Source organism: Lipophrys pholis (assembly GCF_963383615.2).
Source record: "Lipophrys pholis genome assembly, chromosome: 1".
Classification (NCBI taxonomy): Eukaryota; Metazoa; Chordata; class Actinopteri; order Blenniiformes; family Blenniidae; genus Lipophrys; species Lipophrys pholis.
The window spans coordinates 1,899,618-1,922,897 of NC_137635.1; the positions used below are offsets into that span (position 1 = coordinate 1,899,618).

At 42.1% G+C, this 23,280-nt stretch overlaps 5 protein-coding genes across 14 annotated transcripts; 2 read left to right on the forward strand and 3 right to left on the reverse strand.

Annotated features, from left to right (window-relative positions):
* Positions 1-50: 50 nt before the first annotated feature.
* LOC308114783 (dual specificity protein phosphatase 13A-like) lies at positions 51-3,253 on the reverse strand. Of its 2 annotated transcripts, XM_080471951.1 has the most exons (4): positions 2,968-3,253; positions 2,735-2,772; positions 2,555-2,638; positions 200-2,075 (listed from the first exon to the last, which is right to left on the reverse strand). In XM_080471951.1, exons 1-4 carry the CDS (start codon positions 3,093-3,095, stop codon positions 1,864-1,866), a joined length of 462 nt encoding a protein of 153 aa, XP_080328077.1. In that variant the 5' UTR covers positions 3,096-3,253; the 3' UTR covers positions 200-1,863. The 2 variants fall into 2 exon arrangements, with proteins under 2 accessions (XP_080328076.1, XP_080328077.1); XM_080471950.1 differs by having other exon boundaries at positions 51-2,075; positions 2,555-2,772; positions 2,968-3,203.
* Positions 2,115-13,303, forward strand: samd8 (sterile alpha motif domain containing 8). Of its 4 annotated transcripts, none has more exons than XM_080471822.1 (6): positions 2,115-2,367; positions 8,588-9,163; positions 10,531-10,626; positions 10,714-10,831; positions 10,908-11,058; positions 11,682-13,303. In XM_080471822.1, the coding sequence occupies exons 2-6, from the start codon at positions 8,607-8,609 to the stop codon at positions 11,984-11,986; spliced, it is 1,227 nt and encodes a 408-aa protein (XP_080327948.1). In that variant the 5' UTR covers positions 2,115-2,367; positions 8,588-8,606; the 3' UTR covers positions 11,987-13,303. The 4 variants fall into 4 exon arrangements, with proteins under 4 accessions (XP_080327948.1, XP_080327947.1, XP_080327945.1 ...); XM_080471821.1 differs by lacking the exon at positions 2,115-2,367 and adding an exon at positions 6,700-6,832 and having other exon boundaries at positions 11,682-13,301; XM_080471819.1 differs by lacking the exon at positions 2,115-2,367 and adding an exon at positions 6,717-6,879 and having other exon boundaries at positions 11,682-13,301.
* On the reverse strand, positions 4,921-6,390 carry LOC308114793 (dual specificity protein phosphatase 13A-like). The gene is made up of 3 exons (XM_080471973.1): positions 6,187-6,390; positions 5,878-6,095; positions 4,921-5,803 (listed from the first exon to the last, which is right to left on the reverse strand). Exons 1-3 carry the CDS (start codon positions 6,318-6,320, stop codon positions 5,598-5,600), a joined length of 558 nt encoding a protein of 185 aa, XP_080328099.1. The 5' UTR covers positions 6,321-6,390; the 3' UTR covers positions 4,921-5,597.
* Positions 13,304-14,102: 799 nt separating the features above from the next.
* On the forward strand, positions 14,103-18,378 carry LOC308114739 (non-selective voltage-gated ion channel VDAC2-like). 4 transcript variants are annotated; one of them, XM_080471858.1, is made up of 9 exons: positions 14,103-14,279; positions 15,092-15,187; positions 15,303-15,352; positions 16,117-16,269; positions 16,359-16,411; positions 16,490-16,717; positions 16,818-16,968; positions 17,385-17,442; positions 17,552-18,378. In XM_080471858.1, the coding sequence occupies exons 2-9, from the start codon at positions 15,121-15,123 to the stop codon at positions 17,641-17,643; spliced, it is 852 nt and encodes a 283-aa protein (XP_080327984.1). In that variant the 5' UTR covers positions 14,103-14,279; positions 15,092-15,120; the 3' UTR covers positions 17,644-18,378. The 4 variants fall into 4 exon arrangements, with proteins under 4 accessions (XP_080327984.1, XP_080327983.1, XP_080327986.1 ...); XM_080471857.1 differs by having other exon boundaries at positions 14,104-14,256; XM_080471860.1 differs by having other exon boundaries at positions 14,129-14,279; positions 15,116-15,187.
* On the reverse strand, positions 17,968-23,060 carry LOC308114760 (catechol O-methyltransferase domain-containing protein 1-like). 3 transcript variants are annotated; one of them, XM_080471898.1, is made up of 8 exons: positions 22,622-22,816; positions 22,453-22,511; positions 21,076-21,200; positions 20,878-20,983; positions 19,416-19,534; positions 19,250-19,304; positions 18,973-19,106; positions 17,968-18,858 (listed from the first exon to the last, which is right to left on the reverse strand). In XM_080471898.1, the coding sequence occupies exons 3-8, from the start codon at positions 21,178-21,180 to the stop codon at positions 18,706-18,708; spliced, it is 672 nt and encodes a 223-aa protein (XP_080328024.1). In that variant the 5' UTR covers positions 21,181-21,200; positions 22,453-22,511; positions 22,622-22,816; the 3' UTR covers positions 17,968-18,705. The 3 variants fall into 3 exon arrangements, with proteins under 3 accessions (XP_080328024.1, XP_080328022.1, XP_080328023.1); XM_080471896.1 differs by lacking the exon at positions 22,453-22,511 and having other exon boundaries at positions 22,786-23,060; XM_080471897.1 differs by having other exon boundaries at positions 22,453-22,622.
* Positions 23,061-23,280: the final 220 nt, after the last annotated feature.

The window sequence follows — 23,280 nt, forward strand, 5'->3', positions numbered from 1 at the left end:
AAGAGTTTCCCCTCTAATGAAAGCTGCATAAATCAACACCTCAGTCTTTTGGTCAAGATTTGCTTTTAATCTTTTAATGTTCTGTGTGTATTTTAAGTGTTATCCCTCAGTTTTATATGAAGAAAAGACTATCAAAGGCATTGACATATTGACATACCAGCATTCCATAAAAGTAAAAAAAATGCATACAAATAAAAATCCTTTGCATAAAGTACAAAATTTATTGTATCTTTCATTTTATTTTCTCACAATGTTACATTCATGCAGTTCATCTTTCACATACTGCTGACTCATCATGTTTTAGAAGAGTCCCACAATAAACTGTGCACTTGGTTGGTATGACACAGACATTTCCAGGCATGAAAATAAAACAGTAGAAGCTGTTGCTGGCGAGCCATTCTGCCGAGCAGATGCGTGTGTGTGACTGACACTTCTAATTGCTTCGACAAATGAGCTCTTTGACAGTGAAGAGACGTGAAACCCTGCGATGCACCGCAGTGATTGATTCCACTGTTTGGGCCAATACAGCAAAAAGAGTCTCTCACTGTGATCTGTGACGTGTCGGACAGATGCCGTCGATTGATTCCCATTTATTTCTGGGGCATCTCAAGAGTTTATTAAAAAATGGCATTTTGGGGAAAATAAAAATGTTCCATTAGAGATTTTTGGTCCATTGTGAAGCAATAAAAAGTGAGCTGCTCAAAGAAACTGTCATAAAATCAGTCTGATTAGTTTTCATTGCTCAGCTCTTTTGGATTCAGTGTGAATTTGTTCTGCTCCCAAACTGTTTTAAGACATTTCTCACTGTCTCAAAAATGAAAACATCAAACTCCATGTTGAGGAATATAGTAAATGTCAACCAATGAATCTGTTCCTACATACGAGTCCACTAAAATGGTTTAAAAAAAAAAGCAGAATTTGCTAAAAATCTCCAAAACACCAAAAAGTGTTTAAACTATGAGAGAAGGTAATTAAAACAAAAGCAAGAAATAACCAATAAAAGGGTTAATAAAGGCTAAACATGCTAAAATAAGTAAATGAAGCTAAAACAATGTCAAACATTCTCAACAATAATTATGAATTTCTAAAAAAAGCATTCCAGTGTATTGTTTTTGAGTGAATAGCCTAACTTCATACGTGACTTTATGAGCTGTGTTATCCTCATTCTGAGGTTTAAACTTGCTTTGCAGCTCCTTTTTGTGTTTAAAGTTACAAAAACAACTGTTTTGGTCAGATAAATTGCAGCCACCTGCCCTCGTCTCCACCTGCAACTCAGAGCCAAAGTTTACTCAAACACAAGTCAAGAAGCATCAGAGGTAAAAGAAGGACAACGCTGAGTATCGAAAGCCTAGTTGTTCCATGCATCTGTAGCCCGATTCCTTCAATAACCCCAACCAACAATCATTATTCAAGCTTTTTAATAAGCCGGCCGCCGTCCTGAGCAGCGAATTCAATGACTGCCAGTCACCGCTTCACCACAGTGGAGTTCTACATTTACAAAAACCAACCAGGAAAAAGAAGCACCATTTAATCAGAGGTAACGTTTGGTTGATCACAGTATTGCATCGCAGCATTTCTGCATACTTGAAAACCTTGTTTGTGTCATGATGAGGTGACGACACTTCACCTGCTGTTGGCCTATCTTGATTTTCGTGTCAAACACTATCAATTCTTTCATTAATCTTCTAATACTTCACCCAGCCAAGGGTCGCAGGACGCTGGAGCCCACCCCTGCTAACATTGCTCGCCATCCTTTTCTACACCGCTTTATGCAGTTTTCATGTCATTATCCCATAAAGGTTTCTGTCTGTGCTTCTGCACCGGCAGTCTGACGGGGATCCTCGGCAGTAATCCCGTCATGATTTACAGGATCTGACACGTTTTCTTTTTCTTCATCAGCTGAAGGTCCAGGTCCAACAGCAGAGCCAGGAAATTCCTGTTGGGGTAGATCGCTCTCTTCTGGATCAGCTTCTTCAGAGCCTGTTTGAGCGCGAGGTGGCGGTGGATCATGAGGTACGCCAGCACCAAGGTCGACGACCGGCTCATTCCCATAATGCAGTGCACCAGGACTTTCCCTGAAAGAAAGAAAAAAAAGAGAGAGGAGATGAATTCAGGAGAGGGAAGTGAAGGCAGGATTAGTGAGGGGGCCTCAGTCTTATTAATATCATACATGACTGCCTGTCTCACACTGTGGCCTGTCTTTTTGCCTGCTGTGTGCTAAAAATAGCACCTACAATTCATTGTCTTTGTTCATTTAAGGTCTCTTTGCAGAGCGGGCCCCAACTGTCTCTTTAATCCCAACTGGTCCTCGCTTGATCGCCTCTTTGAAAGGAGCAATGGCCACGTTATAGACTCACATTCTGCAAGGTAAGACTCCTATAATTACTACTGGCTGAAAGTATACTTCCATACCATTACAAGCTGTGATACCATGTGGAGACAGGTGACTTTGAAGGGACGATATGATGGGGGGAACAGGTTTGCGTTGTCAAGGGCATCACATGCAGAAATAAAAAGACATTTCATGTATGTTGGAAGCCTGCAGGAGCCTTACCGTCAGGTGACTTCAGAGCTTTGTGGATGAAATCAGCTGCGGGCTTGAAGTAAACATCCAGATCAAAGTGTGTGGAGTCATCTGCTGGAATGCCACAATACACAAAGTCGTTGCCATAAAAGCTTTGGTTCCCTACGCTGCCTCGCTTGGAGTGAGCAGCGTTTAAAACATGAGTTATACCTAATTTCAGCAAGGTAGCCTTGGTTTGGGCTACTGCCCTAGCAAGACAAAGAGACAGAGAAAGGTTCAAGCCTAAGCAGCACCGAGATGTAACATGACAATGACACGATATGTGGCAGAAGTTATGAGAACAGAATGAGCTCAGGGGAGGAAAAGTACTTAAAGCGTCCCCGTTTCTTTGTAAAGAACCGTCATCGGGTCTGCTTTAAGCTCCAATTACAAAGAATACTTACACGTTGCCTATGAATATGTTTGGCCACACTTCATCAATTTGGTTTAAGTGCAGTTTGCACGAGTCCAGAAGCTTCTGCAGATCCTTCACCGTCAGATACTCCTTTCTCTTGGCTTTCAGGGCTGACATTTTGAGTCCAAATCGATCGCCGCTCCAAATGTTTGCAGTATTAAAGCTGTTCCCTTCTTCCTCCTGCTCAAGATGATCCGTACAGGCAGGTGTTTATCTGCTGTCACCGGACAGTTACCCAATTTAGTGCTTAACCTAGCGTGTAGTCTTACTGGAGCAGAGGGCAGAACAACAAGCAGTGCAGCCCGGGCTCTGCTTTTCACGCCCGCTGCAGGACTCTAATTTAATAAGCCTCAAACAGTGATGAATCATTCCATAAAGCAGTGATAATTGGATGTTATTACGGACAAAATGTTTAAGTGCGTTGCTTCCACTGGATGACAGGAAGTCCACTGTAATTCAGCATTTTATACTCTAATAGCTTCATGCGGTTAGTTTACGGCTCTGACATGAATGTCTTGTGAGAGGATGTGTTAAAAAAATAAATAAAAATTGTAAATATGAAGCTGTGCTGTTGGCTGCACGTGATGTCAAACAGCCCTCACACTGAGCAAATGTCTCTTTTAACTCTCCTATTATGTTGCAGGTCAATTTCACCCGTTTTAGCTTTTAAATGGGAGAAGAAAACCCAATTAACTTCTCTTTTACGCCATGAAATGTAATGACTTCTCTTCATTCAGGGTCATGAATGTGTATGTAAAATGTGAGCGCAGTGATGTGTTGTGAAGTGTGAGTACTGCTGTTGCATACAAAACCCGCTCAATACATGTCTCCGGGTGGTTTTTGACCTGGAGACAGTTATTGACTGATTATTTAGAGTGCAGATTCTGTTTATCGATGATTCTACAACCCCAGAGTGTGTGTGCATGTGCGAACATGTGTGTGAAACGGAACAGAATCCTCCCTGATGTGTTCATGAAACTTTGCGTTCACGATCCATAACTGCTGCTGAAATTTTTATATGGGCGAAAGAGTGGAGAATAAAAAGGCAGGTAAAGGCGGGAGAATATTTTATTAATGTGAGTTTGATTTAGCAAACAGAACAAGACTGAAAACATCCACGGCAGGCTCCACTGTTAAAATAACCAAAACATCCCGAAGACAATCACAGAACAACGGCAGTGTAATTATATTTAGACACGTTTGCTTTTTAACCTTGAAATAAATGTTTATTATTCAAAAGAACTGATTCCATGTTTTTAACATCCAGTTTCTGTAGCAACAATTATTTATTTATTGGAACTACAAGCTTATAACATTATGAACTAACTTCAAGAAAAGTTTACGATTTGTTCTTTTTTCTCAGGAAAATTATAATGTGAGTGAAATATTATTACTGCAGAAATTAAAGTACTCTCAAAGGATCTGGAGCTGACTGCACTGTTAAAAATAACAAGAAAATAAACCACACAAACTCTGTGTTTGTAATAAAAACCCCAAACATTAAGAAGATTAATATCACTCATGTTAAAACTATTAAAACGTCAAATCAGTTGTATTATATTTTAATGTCCTGTTACTGTAGAAACACTGTCGTATGTAATGTATTTACTTGCTCGTGACTTTACTTCTCAGTGACATCAAATACAAACAAAACTTGCCTTTATAAACACTTTTACGGGAAAATTGTAACGTGTTTTAAAAGGTATTTCCGTAGAAATTGAAGTTACCTCTTTTTTTTTTGTTCTGAACAGAACATTAGTGGACTACTGGTTAAAAAAAAAAGTCTCATATAGGTTTGTCTGAGCTTCTTCAAAAACAACTTTTCTTGCAAACACAAGATAAAAACTGAGATATTAACAAATTAAAGCGACAGATACGTCATACAGTCTTAAGTGGCAGTGAATCATGCTTAAAAATCTTCTTTTTTTTTTTTTTTTTTTTTAAATTAACATTCTTCAACAATCCAACTTTCATGTCCAAAAAAGGAAGAAAAAGAAAAGCTTGTGAAGCAATAAATTCAAAAGCACACATCAGGAAACTCAGGAAAGTAATGCAAACAGAGCGATCCAGTTTACAGGATTTACTTCCTAGTAAATCCACCATCCATCTCCTGTACAGCTTCATTCAGCTCAGAATCCTGGGTGATGGATCACTCTGGACAGGACAGCGCTCCCTCGCAGGACAAACACAAAGACACACAACTGTGTTGTACTGCTGCCATTTGACAGATTGGTATTTAAGGACATTTTTTCCCAGTGTAGGTTTGGACCACACTAACATGAACAGAGGGAGCTCATTATTCCTGAGACTGGGAGAGCTGGCTGACTGGCACATTTATTCAACCCACAACATAATGAATGAGGTTCCTTCCTCGTCATAGCACAAAGGCTTAAATAGGTAATTCTGTCTTATATTCAGTCTCTAAAATTGATCCTGCCTGCGGCCGAGTCGACTGTACTGATCGCTTATTAAAATGAGGATCAATATCGTGTGAACAGGCCGGATGACTCACGTCAAACAGAGCGCCCGAGTCAAATACCATTTCTGAAGCAAGCTGATTAAAGTCAAAGCACTGCGTGGCAAAAATAGGTTTCTCCTCCTCTAAATTACGACACAAAATTACTTGTGAGGTTGTGTTGTGTTGCACAGTTTCATCTCCAAGGAGCAAAGTTGTTTAAGGAATCCTCTGTTTGGAAAAATCCACCTGTGCTCTTTGACCTCATTGACGGCGTCCAGCAGGGTGTAATGATGGTGGATCATTAGGTAGGCCAGGACGAGGGAGGCTGACCTGCTCACTCCTACTGCACAGTGGACCAAAACACGTGCTGAAAAAGGCAAGAGATCACACACAGCGCTGGGCGATATGCTGGGACATCAGAGCATCATGATATGCATTTACCAGTAGTTGAGTCGAGGGCCTTCTGAACGTACTCGGCAGAGGGAAAGAAATAGCGAGACAGGTCAAAAGACGGTGAGTCATCAGCAGGCACTCCATAATAATCCACTGTGGATCCATAGAAGTCATGACTCCCCTGACAGTACATCCTCCCATGAGCTGCATTCACAACATGAGTGATTCCCAGCTTCCACAGGCTGTAGCGGTCATTCGCCACTGACCTGTGGACAGAAGAAACAGCCACCCTCAGAAGGAAGGGAACGAAATGAGCTGATGATCTTGCTGCTATCGAGAGCATTGTTGCAGACTTACATGTCCCCAATGTACAGGTTAGGCCAAACTTCGTCCACATGATTACCAAACCGCTTCCCTCCATACAAAACCTTCACCAGCTCGTTTACAGGAGTGAGCTTAGAGACCGCGCTGTTTTCCTGCAAAATGCTCATTTTATTTTTATTTTTTACCACAAAGTTCTATTCTAAAAAGAAATCTTTTTGAATTTCGAGTCTCAACACTTATTTTCAACCCCTGTTGAGGTTTTAATACAACCATGATGGTATTGACAGGGACAGGTGCTCCTGGTCTAAAATTAAAACGGTGACACATATTTTAAATGTCAGCCAAAGCCTCTTTTGCATAGCGCAAGTAATTATTTTTATTTTTTTATCCCTGCGCTCATTTTGTGGCAGTGTGACCTTACATTTGTATAACCTAGAAATAAAATTGTTTTCAGTCATAACAGTCCTAATACCGATAAACATGTTGCAGTACCCATATTTCACCAGCAAGTGTCGCTGTTGGCTGGAGCCTCTTTTTCCTCGTGCGCTGCTCCTCTGAGTGTTACCGCTCCGTGTTGTCAACAGTCATGCTAACCAACACGGAGCCGGCCTGCGAGCCCGCCTTATTAATGCAGAGAACGCCTTTGCGGTCCCCGCTCCTTCTTGCGACATGTCACTTCGTAAGTTAGCCGAGTAAAACAATCCTCCTGTTGCCTCTCGGCGCGCGGTAAGTGAGCGCAGAGCACGCGCAAGAGCACGCGCAGAGACGGAGCTAGCACAGCGGGCTAACAGCCTGCTAACAGGCTAACTAGCGCTGAGACTGAATTAGCCTGCTGGAGTTTGTTACAGTCGAGGCGTTTGTTTTGCGTTTACGTTTGTCATGGTCGCGGGGTGTTTATTAGATTTATTTAAATTTTTACTTCTACATACAACTAGGCCTGATGAAACATCTCCACAAAGAACTTAGGCTAATTGGCTGAGTCGTTGAATTAGCAGCTCTTGACCCCTACACGTTCGCTAGTCAGCCGGTGCTGGAGGATTTGCTGCAGGTGCAGGTTTTACCGTCGATCTGGAGCTCATCTCTGAATCTCTTAAACTTCCCGAGGCAGACAAAGTCAGGGTTTATAACCGATAACATTTGTGGGGTGATGTAAACGAGAGTTAGACGTGTTAAATGAGCCATCTCCTCTGTCTCTGTAAACATAAAACAAGAGTTTAACCGTGTGACCTGTAATTAACGAAGCAATGTTTAACCTTATTTAGTATAATAAAGTGTACAAGCAATCCAGTGTGGGAATGTCGTTTTAGTCATGCCAAATGTTGCTAAATTGTCTGTCTAATATCTTAATTATGTTTAAATGTTGTGAATATTCTATACTGATGTATACTGAAACAAAACAAACATTTCATTTCATCTCAAAAATATGACCAAGTTTTCAAAAACACAAGACAATAAAATCCCGATTTATTACAAGTTTAAATGCTGGCTTTTGCCCCCTAATAGAAATCACATGAAGTTTTCTTCATGGTCCAGAGAAAACAAACAATCCAACTTGTTCATTGTTTCACTCGATGACAAAGTGAACTTTGTTCTCAATACTTCATTTGGAATGCAGGAATAAGGATTGGTACATCCCCTAAACATCCCACCAGTATTAAAAAGTCATATTGATGATGTAAAATGTGGGATCTATGTTAGAATATATGCAGCAGGTATGATAGAAATAAATTGAGTTATCAAGATTGTAGAATAAACAGGTTAATACTTTGTCATGCTCAAAATCCAAGGATGTTATGAGAGTATTCTTCATTTATGGAGTTGTTTCATTCAAATATGCTTATGAAGATCAGTACACATGTTTTGCAATCCTGAACTGTTCAAATTACGCCATGAATGAAGTTCAGTATTATCACAGTATGTTTTGATTTTGTAATTCAATGATGATGCAGAACGCTCGGTTTTTCCCAAATCTGCGTGTCCATTTTACCCATAGCTTGGGCAAAAAAAGATTAACTTTAATAATGGGTTATTTGTACTTAACCATCATGAGATAACTGCCTCAAATAAATGTACATATATATATATTAAATTAACATTTTTCTTGAATGAAAACAAATGCTCCCAGATTGAGGGTGTGGTGTTCATTGTGCAAACTTGACATTGAAAGTCTTGCCTCACCCGGTTGCTCAACATGTTCAGCTTTCCCCGTTTGGCTCAGGCATTCCCTCGACCGCCTATAATTTTCAGAGTTTCTTTTCTGACTACGTTGCGAGTCTTGCTAGGATTATTTGGAGTTATTCCTGCTGACTCGGTAGAAATGAAGTACCCACTTCTCTTTAACATTACTGCTGGTGAGGAAGTCGTTACGTTGTCAGGATGGTAGAGCTCACTTAGTTTGAATTGCACTTAAAAATGAAGATTTTCCTCTCCCCAGCCTTCAGAGTGAGGACGAAATGACCCAGCTGAGTGTCCGCCGCTGGACGCCCAAACACGTTGCCAAGTGGCTGCGAGAAGAGGGCTTCTGCGACTATGTGGACCTGCTGTGCAACAAGCACCGGCTGGACGGCACCAGCCTGCTCGCCCTCAGCGAGTACGACCTCCGCTCGCCTCCTCTGGAGCTCAAGGTGCTCGGGGACATCAAGCGTCTGATGGTGTCCATCCGCAAGCTTCAGAAGCAGAACATTGACGTGCTGGAGGAGCTCGGCCTCCCATTCGACGGCCTCTCTCCCACCGGCTCCGGAGGCACTCTGGACTGGCTTTGCAACGGAGACCCGGGCAGAGACTGCGACAGCACGGACACGGCTCCGGTGGGAGAGGAGTACCACCAGTACACCAACGGGAAATACAAGCAGCAGATGAGGCGCCTCGATCCAGAGTACTGGAAAACAGTGCTGAGCTCTGTCTATGTGGTGTTCGTGTTTGGGTTCACGTCTTTCGTGATGGTCATCGTGCACGAGAGGGTCCCTGACATGCGTACATACCCTCCACTGCCAGACATCTTCCTCGACAGGTGGGTCTGGGCACTCGAAGGACACTTGTTAAGTCTCATGACAGCATTGATCAGCAGTGAAACGCCTCAGACTTAGCGGAACAAAGCCAAATATTTTTAGGGACTGTCAGACTATAACACCAGATGGTGGACATTATAACTGGCCTACTTCTTCCTTGTATGTTTCTATAATTGTCCTCGCGTACCCCTGATGGGCGAGCTGTGATTCAAAGAGATCCTTGAGAGGTTTTTTTTCACTGACCTACTTTGAAGTGAGACCGGTTTGTTTGTGTGCAGTGTTGAGCTTTGTGTGGAATGCCTCGGCTTCTTGGGAGAGCTGATTTCACTGAAATGCCTCTTGTGTATCCGGAGGTGGGATATGCTGAGCCAGGCTGTTTAGGCGAGACACCACTCGTGGTAATTCCTTCTCAATCTAGTGGTATATTGTACAGCTCAGGTAAATCTCTTACCACATACAATCAATAATTCAGGAAGTTACTCCTGTTTGTGGTTGACAAGGGAGAGATCCTGCACACTTGAGTGCTGCTGCACAGATCAGGAGTGTCAAAACTAATTTTAGTTCAGAGCCTAATTTGATCTGGAGCAGGCTGGACACGTAAAATGTCAGCATAATAATCTTTAAATAGAAACAACTCCAAATGTTGGAAAGTCGACGTGAAAGTTTCAATTAATATACAAACGGTACGTTTTCAACATTACTCCATCTGTAACCGCGACACCCGCTGCAAAATACAGAGAAATGACAAAAAAACCAACCCAGATGTCTTCTATTTTGCAGAGCTTTTTCCTTTTTCTTTTTGATTTTAGTTGAAACTAAAATGACTCAACTGCTCATTTTTGACTATTTCGCCTGGAAAAAAGATGTGAAATCGTCTCTGCAACAGTTTCTCTTGAGGTGAACGTTGTTAAAAGCATGACACTTTCAGCTTTCCGTGTGTGTTTTCACAACATTCACCCTCCAAGCAATAACAGAGCTCCTAAGTAAACCTGAAACATCAATGTCTCCTATTCAAATGTTTTAAGTCAAGTCTTCTGAGTAATTTGCATGCTTTGTCGTCATGTGAGTTGCATTGGATCTTTTCAGAGGCGTTGTGACCTGTGCCCTGAGGCCAGCAGGAGGTCCCACACATGAATATGAAAACTTTCAGATCAGTTGATTAGTTAATAATTGTTAACAGATATTTAAGTAAAGTTTCGCTATGGAAGTCAGAAGGTAAAGCTTTAAATGCTCCCATTATGGAAGTTAGTGTGTTAGATTATTGACTACTATATGATTAAAAATGGATTTAATAGTGTTTTCAAGTAATTCTCTGTTGCTAAATGGATTAATTTAGTGTTTTGAGCACTGCTGTCTTCCTCTCCCACAGCGTGCCTAGAATACCGTGGGCCTTCGCCATGGCCGAGGCGTGCGGAGTGATCCTCTGTAACATCTGGCTGCTGGTTCTGCTGCTGCACAGACACAGGTAGAGGCCCGGCTTTTCTTCTCTAACGCGTCGTTCTGTCGACGTTTTCACTCAAACGGCACTTTTTGTCAACCTCCCACGGCGCAGGTCCATCCTCCTGCGGCGCTTGTGCAGCCTCATGGGCACGGTGTTCATGCTGCGCTGCATCACCATGTTCGTCACGTCGCTGTCTGTGCCGGGGCAGCACCTCCAGTGCTCGGGAAAGGTGACGCACGACAAACTTTTCTTATGTCCCAACTTTCGACGAAAGGTGGGTTTTTAACCGTTTCTGTTCTTGGTAGATTTACGGCGACATGTGGGCCAAACTGCAGCGAGCCGTGGCCATCTGGAGCGGCTTCGGGATGACCCTGACGGGAGTGCACACGTGTGGCGACTACATGTTCAGCGGCCACACGGTGGTCCTGACCATGCTCAACTTCTTCGTCACAGAGTGTGAGTTGCCCCTCCGGCGAGGTTTAACGCGACAGTTGAACTTTCTATCATACAGAAGCTGAGGATAAATAACTTTCGGAATAACTTAAAACCAAAAAGTTTATTTAAGCTGATAAATGTAAGGGGAAAAAACAGTGTGTATGTCATTGGAAGATTTTATGTGCTCACTAGTCAACATTCATTATTTTGTGCAAAAGTTTACTGCTGTGTACTTTGCAGTGTCTCTTGGTTGAAATATTTATCTAATAATTTCTGGTCAACTTAAAGCTAAATGGATACTAAAGATTAAATACGAGCTTTATAAAAGCTGGAATAACCTTTTAAAATGTTGAAGTGGCTGCCAGATTCCGTCTGTGTTAACATCATGAAAAGAAATTATGAGCTGTTATTAAAAAGTATGACATCAGAGGGTAAAGCTGTAAATCAGAAGTGGTGGAGACACTTCAAGACATTGTCCCTATATTGCCACCTAGTGTCGTTCACCGGTACTTCAAGGAAATGTTTCTCTGGCTGGAGAGGAGTCTGTCCTTTATAAATGTACAACAATGATGGATGGAGCTTTGACGGGTCACCAGTCCATCAGGGAGACAATTATCCACTTTTTTCCCCCTCCTTTCCTTCAGACACTCCTCGAAGCTGGAACTTCATTCACACATTGTCCTGGGTCCTGAATCTCTTCGGCATCTTCTTCATCCTGGCCGCTCACGAACACTACTCCATCGACGTGTTCATCGCCTTCTACATCACCACCAGACTCTTCCTGTACTACCACACCCTGGCCAACACCCGGGCCTACCAGCAGAGCCGGCGGGCCCGCATCTGGTTCCCCATGTTCTCCTTCTTCGAGTGCAACGTCAACGGGCCCGTCCCAAACGAGTACTGCTGGCCCTTCTCGAGACCCGCCGGGATGAGGAGGCTGATCGGCTGAACGCGCCGCGGCAGCGGTAGACAGACGCGTGTTTAGCCTGTGCTGTTTTGTCCTGTTTCGTCAAGTTGCCAACTGAGGAGTTGTGTGACAGCCTCAAACCACAAAGACACCCGATGTGACCGTGTCAGGATACACCGACAAACTCTAAAAATATTTTGGGACGCAGCCGCTAACCTTCGTCCCCCGATCAGGCTGATTATGGAAAAACCACGAAACCATTTAGTTTGTTTAGGCTCCAATTATCGTCCAGTGAACACAGTCTGTGGTTGCTTATTTATTTCTCTTGAGTAAAGACCGCGTCCTGTGGCGTTTATTTAATTTTCAGTCCCTTTCAACTTCAGTTACAATCGTCGTCGAGTATGTGGATTCCTCACAGTTTTAGAAAGCCTCTCAGGTGGTGCTACACCAAACTCTTAAAAGCAGCCTGCCAATCTCTGTGCAATTAAAACACCCGATCGTTTTAAGAGATTTTGACCCGGATTCACTTCTGGATTTAGTAATCTTTCAAAAAAAAAAAAACTACCGTTAAAGCAATACATTGAGATGTACTTCACACTGTGGAGCCGATGTAACTTCTCAAGAACGGATATCATGAAAACCTTCTGCATTCCTCAAGTTTCACACTTCTATTACTTAACACTAACAGAACATTTAACAGTTCATTATTTGATTGAAGAAAATGTCACCTTAGCCAAAAGGACTTTTCCAGCTGTCTTAAATATAATTCCATTTGCCAATTACCTTGAGTGTTATAGGTTTTTTTTGTGTAGAAATGTCCCGGAACATTTGTTGACCATTGAAAATATGGATGATACTTGGTTGTTTTTTTTTTTTTTTTTAATATAAACTGTAAAGTAAAGACCAAGTACTATGACATTTCCCTGATAAAAAAAAAAACCTTTGACATTATTCTGTAGTAACAGAGCCCTTTTTATGTATTTGTTTATATTAATTTATTTCATTTTATAAATGTCAACAGGTATTTTTATATTCTGTATACAGAGTTACAGCAACATGCACAGAAGGAAATATGTTTACAGTTGCTTTGAACTATGTACTTGTTTGAAACACAATGTGCTATTTAAGTGTAATGTTGATTTCAGATTGTCCTGTACATTTCATTGACTGAAAGCTGCCACAGGAGGAAGGGATCGCTGACTGGATCGATGCATCGTGTCCGAATCATGATTACTAACTTGTGTTAACTGCCTGACCCGTTCTAAGGAGAGACGATGTGACCATGTGCTACCGCAGAGCCACAATAATTGTTTCTTCTGCTGATCATTTATGTTAATAAAGAACTGAAAGCAGACTGATTTTTATTGTCAACCCACTTGTTTCACTACTAGAATATACTTTCATACATTGCTTAAAGCAAACATTTACTGTACTTTTAATCTCTAAATGGGGTTTTTGATGAGGTTTTGCAAAGAAATGGTTTTATTGTTGCATGTTGTGAAATCATGCTTTATTTAGAAATATGTTTGGAAACAGTTGATTGTTAGTAATTATCAATCTCATTTAATACACAAATCTTGCATTGTTTAATATATCCTTTACTCACAAGAAAAAAAAGAGTACTATTAAGTTGTGTTTTACACACCTGAGGGGAACAAAGATCTTATTTCGTGTATAAAAGGCAGTAAATCATTTTAATGAGTGGGGATTAGCTTTAAGACAATTGTATTCTTACTTGTTTTTGTGGGATTTACAAACCAAATGTTTATATGTACAGATAAACAAGCACACAGCAGAACAAAAGCTAAAGATAAATATTAAAAAAATACAAAGAGACAAATATCAGAAATGTGGATTTACACTTAAAACGAAAATATTTAAAAGTCGTTCTTTTTAAATATATGAAGACAAAAACAAAAACAAGAATCTTTCAAAAGTCAAGAACTCATGCACGTCACCACATTAGCGTATTGGTTTCCATGGTGATTTAGAGGCCTCTAGCAATGCCTGTATGCGAATCAGGATACAAATTAACAAATAAATCCACTTTTTTGACAAAAATAAAAATTTCTATGATGAACGCTGAATAAACTTGGTTCGATGATGTGTTGTTGTCTCAAATCTCTAAAGTATGTGTCGCTTTTCGGTCAGGCAGATTGGACGGGGTCCTGCTGAGCTGAGGTCAGGACTGTGTTGCGGTGTCTCTCTCCTCCAGATCTCCTCCTCGTCCTACGCCGGCTCTGCGCCTTTATTCTGCCGCTTTTCGGGCCTCACAAGTTCACTACAGTGTGAACCAAAAGCAGTAACTGTCGGTGAGTCTGCGGCTGTATTAAAAGTAAGGTCGCTCAAGCTGTATTTCTGTTAGAGATTAAGCGTTTTGTCTTTTTTAGCTAGCTGATTAATGCTCCCCCCCCACCTTAGCCACACGCTCGTGCGCGTCAACTCTTTCGGTCCACACTGAAATTAAGTCTCCTGGCTAAATGTTTTAAGAGTGTTTGCGTCAGGTGCGTCTTGGCTTTGACATAAAGGACAGATGGAGGCGGACACTATAGCCTCTCAGCCTCCGGTTTAACCTTGACCATGAGAAGGCGTGACTACTCTCTGCACGCACAGTGCACCACATGACCCTGGGATATAGACTTAAAAATATATTTACGATAAAACCTTCCGAACTGGATCCACGCTATTTGACGAGATGTTTAATCTGTTAGATTGTATTCCTCGTGTGATCTGATATACTCAAACACTTCCTGCCGACTCAGGTCTCTAGAGAAGTTTATAGCTCTGGATAGATAACTGCCTTTATTTTAATTTTATAAACGCTAATGTCTCACCACTACATAATCACTACTTATGACACTGAAAACAAGAATAAGAGAAAGATCTGTTGAAAACACACTATATACATCATATGAAGTCTTTTTTTTTGCAGCATAAACGTGAAGCGTATCATTCCACTGTTTATTATTATTAGTTATAAATAAGACACGTGGTGCATTTTAAATATTTGCCATACAAAAAAGGAAAAAGATCTTTGTACTTAGTTGCATTAAGAGCATTTGAAGCAACCTCTCATTACGTTTTCACTGTAGCCCTAAATAATAATAATAATAATAATAGCATACTGTATTATATTTGTTATTCCAGCCTCTCCTCCACGTCTCCTGTTAGGCACAATGGCAGTCCCTCCAGCATATGCAGACCTGGGAAAATCAGCGAAGGACATCTTCAATAAGGGATACGGTAACTGGAAGCAAGATTAAAGGCCTTTTTATAAGTGTGTACTTGGTGACCTGCGGAGGACAGCTCTGCAGCTTGGAATGTATTCTGAAACCCACTGAGGTGTTTTTCACTGCAGGCTTTGGGCTGGTGAAGCTCGACGTGAAGACGCAGTCCTCCAGTGGAGTGGTGAGTTTTGTGTACACACAGTTGTGGTCTGCTTGTTGTACTAGTACGTATATGCTGTACCTGAATGTCAAAACGGTACAAATGATAAGATGTAATATACTTCCTCAAATACTAACCTTGGTACATAACTTCATCTGTTTATGTCAAAATAAGTTTGGATATATCGTTAATATGTATTTATGAGCAATAAAAGAGTGATGCGCCTTGTAATTGCCATTTATAATGCTGCTGCTGTGTGGCTGGCAAAAACATTCAATAAGTCCTCTTATGAGGATTACTTATTAGAAGTAAACCTGTCTCTTGGTGAGTTGTAGATAGAGATACTAGAAAATGTGGGCATCTTTTGACCTCACTGTCTTAATGGCACCAGACGCTGATCTCCTTTGAGCTCCTCCATGAGGTGCCTCTCCCACCCACTTTATGGGACATTTTTTTCCCAGTTTTTGGGGGATTTGTTCGGAAGTGGTTGGTCTAGTCGTTAACAAAAGTCGAAGCAACATATTCCCGAACGTTCTACGCGTTTTGATGTGTCGGTGCGCCCAACAGTGCAGGACTAGTTACTCGCAGAAAAAAAACGTCTGAAAAAAAATTCTAATTATAAAATTGAACAGGCGCCGAGGATAGTAATCTTTGCGTTTTGCCACTAAGGCACAACAATATTTGAGTAAGCTTCTATTACTGTGTGTTCTGGTTGGTCATAGCGGTCATACTGAGAGTGGTACCCACTGTGAACACTTTGCTTACTGTCGCTTCATTCTCATCAGGAATTTAAAACGTCCGGCTCGTCCAACGTGGACACCAGCAAGGTCACCGGTGCTCTGGAAACCAAGTACAAATGGGCTGAATACGGGCTGACGTTCACCGAGAAGTGGACAACAGAAAACACGCTGGGCACAAACGTTTGCATCGAGGATCAGGTAGATTCCCAGAAAACCTTTCTACGCCCTCCAGCATTCTGTGAATGAAACTGCTTGATCTGACTGATGGAGGGATTTTGTCTTTTAAGATCACCAAAGGACTAAAACTCACCTTTGACACCACGTTTTCACCAAACACTGGGTAAGAACCAACCTCCAACTGACCACATTGTTTTCTCATTAACTTCTCATTTTTCACTGTCTTTTTCTCATTTCACAGCAAAAAGAGCGGAAAGGTGAAGACGGCCTATAAGAGGGAGTACCTTAACGTCGGCGTCGACGTCGATTTAGACTTTGCCGGTCCGACGATCCACGGTGCGGCAGTGGCCGGCTACGAAGGATGGCTGGCAGGCTACCAGATGACATTTGACTCGGCCAAGTCCAAAATGAACCAGAGCAACTTTTCTGTGGGTTACAAGACCGGCGACTTCCAGCTCCACACCAACATGTACGTGTGCAGCACTGCAAGTGTTTCAAATGAACGGGATGAGAACCGTCGTGGGAAAACGTGCATTTCTTGATGTTTTGCTCCTTCGCCCTCCACCCAGAAACGACGGCTCAGAGTTCGGTGGATCCATTTATCAGAAAGTGAACGACCAACTTGAGACGGCTGTGAACCTGGCCTGGTCTGCAGGCAGCAACGGCACTCGCTTCGGGATCGCTGCTAAATACCAGCTGGACTCCAGCGCCTCCATATCGGTACGTACATGAAGAACAAACGGGTCCGTAAGATGAGATCACTGCCCCCACTATACTCAAAAACCAGCTTCTTGTACTTCATTTATTCTCAAACTGTGGAAGGAGAACCACCAGTAGTACATGGAGGAAAGTCTGATATCGTTTTCAATAAATCTTAGAAGATTATCAGAATAGTATAAAACTTTACATTAAAATTTTGAAAGTTATAAATGATAACTTTAGAATCAAATGACACATTATATTTATAATTCTTGTTTGAAGAATAGTTTAATTATCCATAGCGCTCAGATTTTAACAGACAACTTGTCAACTTTGGTCTGAAGTTAACTCAAATTTCTTCACGATACATGAATTTCAAAAGATGTGAAATGAAGCAGCGCAGCGGGAGGGTTTACTCCTTATTGCTTTTTCTGCAGGCTAAAGTGAATAATTCAAGCTTGGTAGGAATTGGATACACGCAGACTCTGCGACCTGGTAAGAGCAATATCTACAGTACTAAGCATGAATATAAGACTAGATCCCCCCCCCCCAAAAAAAAAGAACAACCAGAAATGTAATGGATGGACTCTTAACTTGATTTCAGGTATGAAACTCATCCTCTCGGCATTAGTGGATGGGAAGAACATCAACGCTGGCGGTCATAAACTTGGTCTTGGCCTGGAGCTGGAGGCGTGAGCTTCTCCTCTCCGAGGTTTAGGAAAACAGGAGGAATACGGGCAGAATGTGGCGCGTGGACCGCAACAGCTATTTCAGTGACGAAGCCAAAACCGAGTCAGAATCCTAGTCGACAGGCACCAGACGAGATGGACAACCTTCCCACCGACTTCCTTTCATCGTGGTTACAAACACCCAGTCGTGTTACAATCGCACGTATTCCTCCTTTCGCCAATTTCCCCTCAGTGATGATAGAAGAAACGCTCCTGCTCGGTGTGGAAAAGTGTTTAGTTTGACCCGCCAGGAGTTTGGTCCCAAAGGAAAGTGGTATTTTTCGCTGAAGTGTGATGATGTAGAATGTTCACTTGAGCTTGTTTTGCACAGTAGAAAAACCTTTATTTAAGCTCCTTTTGGTTTGATTTGCACATTTACTCTTTAGTGTTGTACTGCCTCTTGGGAGTTCCACTAGCAAAGATATATTAAGATTAAAGTCAATCACTTGGCTGCTCTTCACTTATTGTTTTCTTTCCTAGAAGCGTAATCGTACCGTGTGATGAGTTTTAGAGCACCGTGACATCGAGTACCTGCTTTTGAACTGCAAGACGATGCTGAATGCGATTTTTTTCCCCTCATTGTGACTTGAGTGAATGACCGAGTGACTCGTCCACTTTTCTTCCCCCTCATGGGCTGTGACACTAATCAGGGAGCAGTTTGTGTGTTGGCGTCTGTCTACCTTTACAATAAAGTCCTGGAATGAAAATCAAACCCTTTTATCTCACTCATAATTTTGCCCAAGATTCCGTCTTAATGTGCCTTTCACACTCTGAAAATATCATTTAATAAAATACAAACCACCGGTGTAGTTAATGATTTTACTCAGTGAAAGCGTAGTTACTGTAAAGTAAAAGTATTAGGTTCCTGCCGTGTCGGAATGTAGAAAAGTGGCACAAAAAAGTAGGAAAAAAAAACCTCCTTTACATATTAGTCTATTCAACATGAGTACAGACTAAAGTTCAGTGAATAACCAGTGTCACATATCTCCTGCTTCAGCTTTAAACTATCTGTAGAAACGACAAAAACAAGTTATAGTTTGAACGCCAGCGTCACTCCGTCTCCCACGGTCATCATGCTCAGGTTGACTCTCACGTCTCGGTGTAGCTTCTTGTTCAGCTTGTCGATGGCCACGGTGTCGGCGTCGTCAGGCGAGGGGTTCAGCACCTTCCCGCCCCAAAGCACCTGCGGCATCATTTAAAGGGTTCAGTGCGACAGCTCCAAAAGGGTTAAAAATCTGTATTTCGGGGGGGGGGGGGGGGGGGGGGGGGGGGGGGGGGGGGGGGGAGACGTCCTTACGTTGTCGATGGCAATGATGCCTCCTTTCCTGAGCAGCTGCAGAGACTTCTCATAGTAGCTGTCGTAGCTGGTTTTGTCGGCGTCGATGAACACGAAGTCGAACGTCTCGGCTTGACCGGAAGACAGCAGATCATCTGAAATTCAAATAATAAACTTTAAGTGCACGTTGTTGCACTGTGGGAGGAAACATAGGACACCCAGACAATAGTCTGTTACTTGTATTTGTCAGGAAACGGTTAATAAGTTACAACACTGAGCTCCAGTGGTCTTCCTCTACCTAGAGTTTGCAGCGCCGGTTGAATGCGGAGATCGATTTTGCTCTCGACTCCAGCCTGCGAGCAAAAAAAAACCCCACAAGGATATTTTAAAAGAGTGCGGTTCAGGGTGTGCCTTTCGACGAACCGTACGCAGAGTCGCGCCGAATGGACCGGCGTGAGCCGCACCTCCTTCCAGAACGGCATGCCGATGTTGGGGTACTCTTCCCGAATGTCACACGCCACGATAACGCCGTCGTCAGGTAGAGCCAGAGCAATGCTCAGTGTGTTGTAACCCGTGTAGACGCCTGCACATGCAGAGAGATTAAAAGAGTTGATAAGATACCACCCGAGGCAGCGTTTACAACAGTGCTAATGGAAGGAAAACTGATAAGAGCCATCAAGATAGAAACGGAAAGGAATGAGCAGTATTTGAGAGCATTAAAAATAAATAAATCAGGAAAATGGTGAAGTATATTAAGTAAAAACTGCAAAAAGATAAAACCCCCAGTATCCAATTTATTAAGTCAACATGTAGAGCCTAAAGTGGTTCTACACTGCTTCAATCCATCATATACAAAAGTTGACTCATAAATGTATTTAACTTTTTCATTGTTTGAATATCAGGAATCACTTTACATTGTAATTCAAACACACAGGCAAGACGCTCAACCGCCATTTTTAATTAAGTGTCTTACTCAAGGACACTTTGATTCATACGCCAGGTCAGGATACGAAGGACTATATAAGAACATATTCCCTTTATGTTCCAATAAGATTGTCTGCTCTTGTAATACTACGATCTTTCATTCTCCAGGTCCTGCTGCTTTTGGAACTCTGCTATTTTTGAAGAATTGCTTTTGCACATTAAAGCGCCCAAGAACTGTTTTATTGTTTTATTTCATTAAATCCCCTTGAGCCAAACACTGAACCCCAAAAGTCGAGCAGCTTGCCTGGCAGCTGTGTGTGTGAACGGATAATGACAGTTATATTTAGGTTTTTTTTCCTATCTCTGTAAAAACTTTTGTAAGAAATCTCATGCATTTCCTCAGCAAACAGTAAACTCAATAGAAACATGTTACGTTGAAGAAATCAGATGATAATCACATGACTACAACGCCACCATCATGCACTGCCTGTTGAGAGCACATGACATGTGACATTAATATTTGTTCATTTATCAGCACTGACCATCTTTCCTCTACATTTTCTCTTCTGGAGGAAAAATGGTTCCAGGGGAAAAACTTTCATTTAATACTCTTTTTTTGTGTATTCAATGGTTGTTTTTTTTTATAGCAGGCACTTTAATATATTTGTCATATAAAAGAACAACAGCCACTTATGCCAAAGCCCTTAAAGGTCCTGTGAAACCAGTATCAGTGATATTTAACACTGTGTATGGGCATATTCTTTAGTAAAAAAAAAAAAAAAAGAACTGCCAGATTTGATTGACATTTTCAGCAACAAGTACAAACAAACTCCTAACTGAAGCCTGTTTTGGTCCAAAACTGAAACTGCTTTAAGTCTTAACAGCATTAATGCGGTCGATGCATCTGCCTGTCAAACATCCCAGTGACCTGCTTTATTTTCTACCTGGGGATGTACGTGATGTTGGACGTGCGGCTGGATTCATCTAATGAGCCTCTCTTACCGATCTCTATGGCCTTCTTGGCCTTGATGAGTTTTGCCAGATTGGCCATCAGCTGCGACTGTTCCTGTGCGACCATCATCACGTTCCAGGAGTCCTCCATCGTCCTCTGAAAGACAAACGAGCTGCATCACTTTACAAATCCGCAGACGGACACGGAGTGATGAGACGTTCCAGACGCCGCCGTCACCGCTGCCTCACCAGTCGGAGTTTTTTCTGTGCCGGATGTTCCCTCATGGAGTGACTGAGGACATATTGCATCAGGGGGTTGTCCTTCCCCCCGCAGTGACTTTTGGAGATGCTCATTCTGGAAGCTTTCCTTTTTCCTGAGGAAGAACACGAACCATGACATAATATTAAGAGCACGATGATGTCAGCGGGACGGCCGACCATCTCTCAGGAAGCTGGACTCACTGTTCAGGAGTTATTGGATTTAAAGCACATCAAACTTAACCAATATCAACGGGGTAATGGGATTATAGATCCAGCAGCAGCAGATGAAGACGTGCTTGCTGGAAATCATAAAGGCAACAAAGCTTGAAGTACCAAGATAAGGATTTACACGACATATTAACGTGCAGCAGATGGTTTCTCCTCAGAAGAGGTCACTTCAGGAACTCGTCTTTACATCTTTCTACCAACTAGCATATCTATTACATATCTATTTACAATGCAGAAAACCGTTGTAATTGCTGAGGGAGTGTATTGATCGATTCATAAGCCACTTCGTAATTTGAGAATTGATTATCCGGCATATGTTCTGTTGTAATATTAACCTGTATTTTTTCTTTCTTAAATCAATAATTCCACAACACAGATTAATTCTTTGAATGTCAATCCTGCCAGGAACTTGTCTCAGGGCTGTATTTTCACAGTGATTACAATCCGAGCATCTCCTTAGTTTAAGTCTGGATTTGAAGCATTCCTGTATGTACTTTTCATGTTCTCCTTGTACATGCATGTATTAGTGATCCCATGGACTTTGGATATGAGCACAGGCCCCGAGTAAACAAATGGGTTTGATCAACCTTTGTCTTAATAAACTTTATAGGACTCACACGCTGAATAGGCTCATAAAATACCATCTTTTCTAAAGATAAGTTGTGCTTTCTTTCTACAGCAGTGTCGCACATTCAAACTAATTTTAAAATGGCAGTTTAAACAGGTGATGGTTTAAATAAAACCCGATCTGTGTCATTTATTCATGACCATCCAAGCAGAAATACTATTCTAAAAAAGGACAATGGCCGAACTGACAGGAACAATGTTCAGTAACATATGGTGGAGGATATTCTGTGTCACGGTAAACTGAATTACAGGTTTTCTTTCAGTTTCGTTCACATGAGCCACATTCTTTTATTCTACTCCTGTCACATGCTTATCATGTTTAGTGCAGATCAAGATGAACATTTAAAAACAAAAACTCGACATTTAGACAGTTGAAAATACAACGCTTCACACACACAAACACACACACACACACACACACACACACACACACACACACACACACAAACACGTGCCTGCAGGATGGGCCAATCCCACAAAATCAGAGACATTAAACACATTCGATCTTACCGAACCAGTATCCAACGACAAAAACCAGCCCGATACTGACGGTGCCCGCCAGTAGCTCTCTGGAAACATGGCGATAAGACATTGGTTTGTGGAGTAATCAGACTACAAAGCGATTAAATTGAGCGTATTTGTGGGGCTTCCGTGTCGAGTATTACCGCTACCGTAATACCTCGAATATAGGAGACGCCAAAGCTCCAGTGTGACTGCACGCGGAGAGAAACGGCGACAACACGCGATTAATCAGATGACCCGGGCAGCGGGGGGAGAAAAGGGGTGAGGATGAGGAGGGTATCCGTGCCACCCGCCTGCATCGAAGCACGGTACTTTACTCACCGCCGAGGAGCGTCCCGGAGCTACGTGCTCTGCAGACCAGCACGAGGGAGAACAGATTCGAGCCCTGCGCGAGCCGAGAGAACCAAGATGTGAAGAGGTGCGCAGTCATGTAGACCTAATAACGGTCATCTGACCGGCTGCCCTCCCACGATAGGACACACACACACACACACACACACACACACACACACACACACACACACACACACACACACACACACACACACACACACACACACACACACACACACACTGGGGATTTCTTGAATCGTATCAGCAGGGAGTTTGGTTTTCATCACACTCTGCGCCACAACATAGAAAAGTTTTAAAGTTGAAGTTTAAACGTTCTTATTGGGCTGTTTGTGGCCCTGAACTAAAACGCGTTTGACACCCTTTTCCTACTTTGGCTTGGTTTCCTCCAGTAGTCCAAAGTATTTATTTGAGGTTAATTAGTGATTAAATCACCAATTAGCCCCATTTATCCTTCCAACTGTA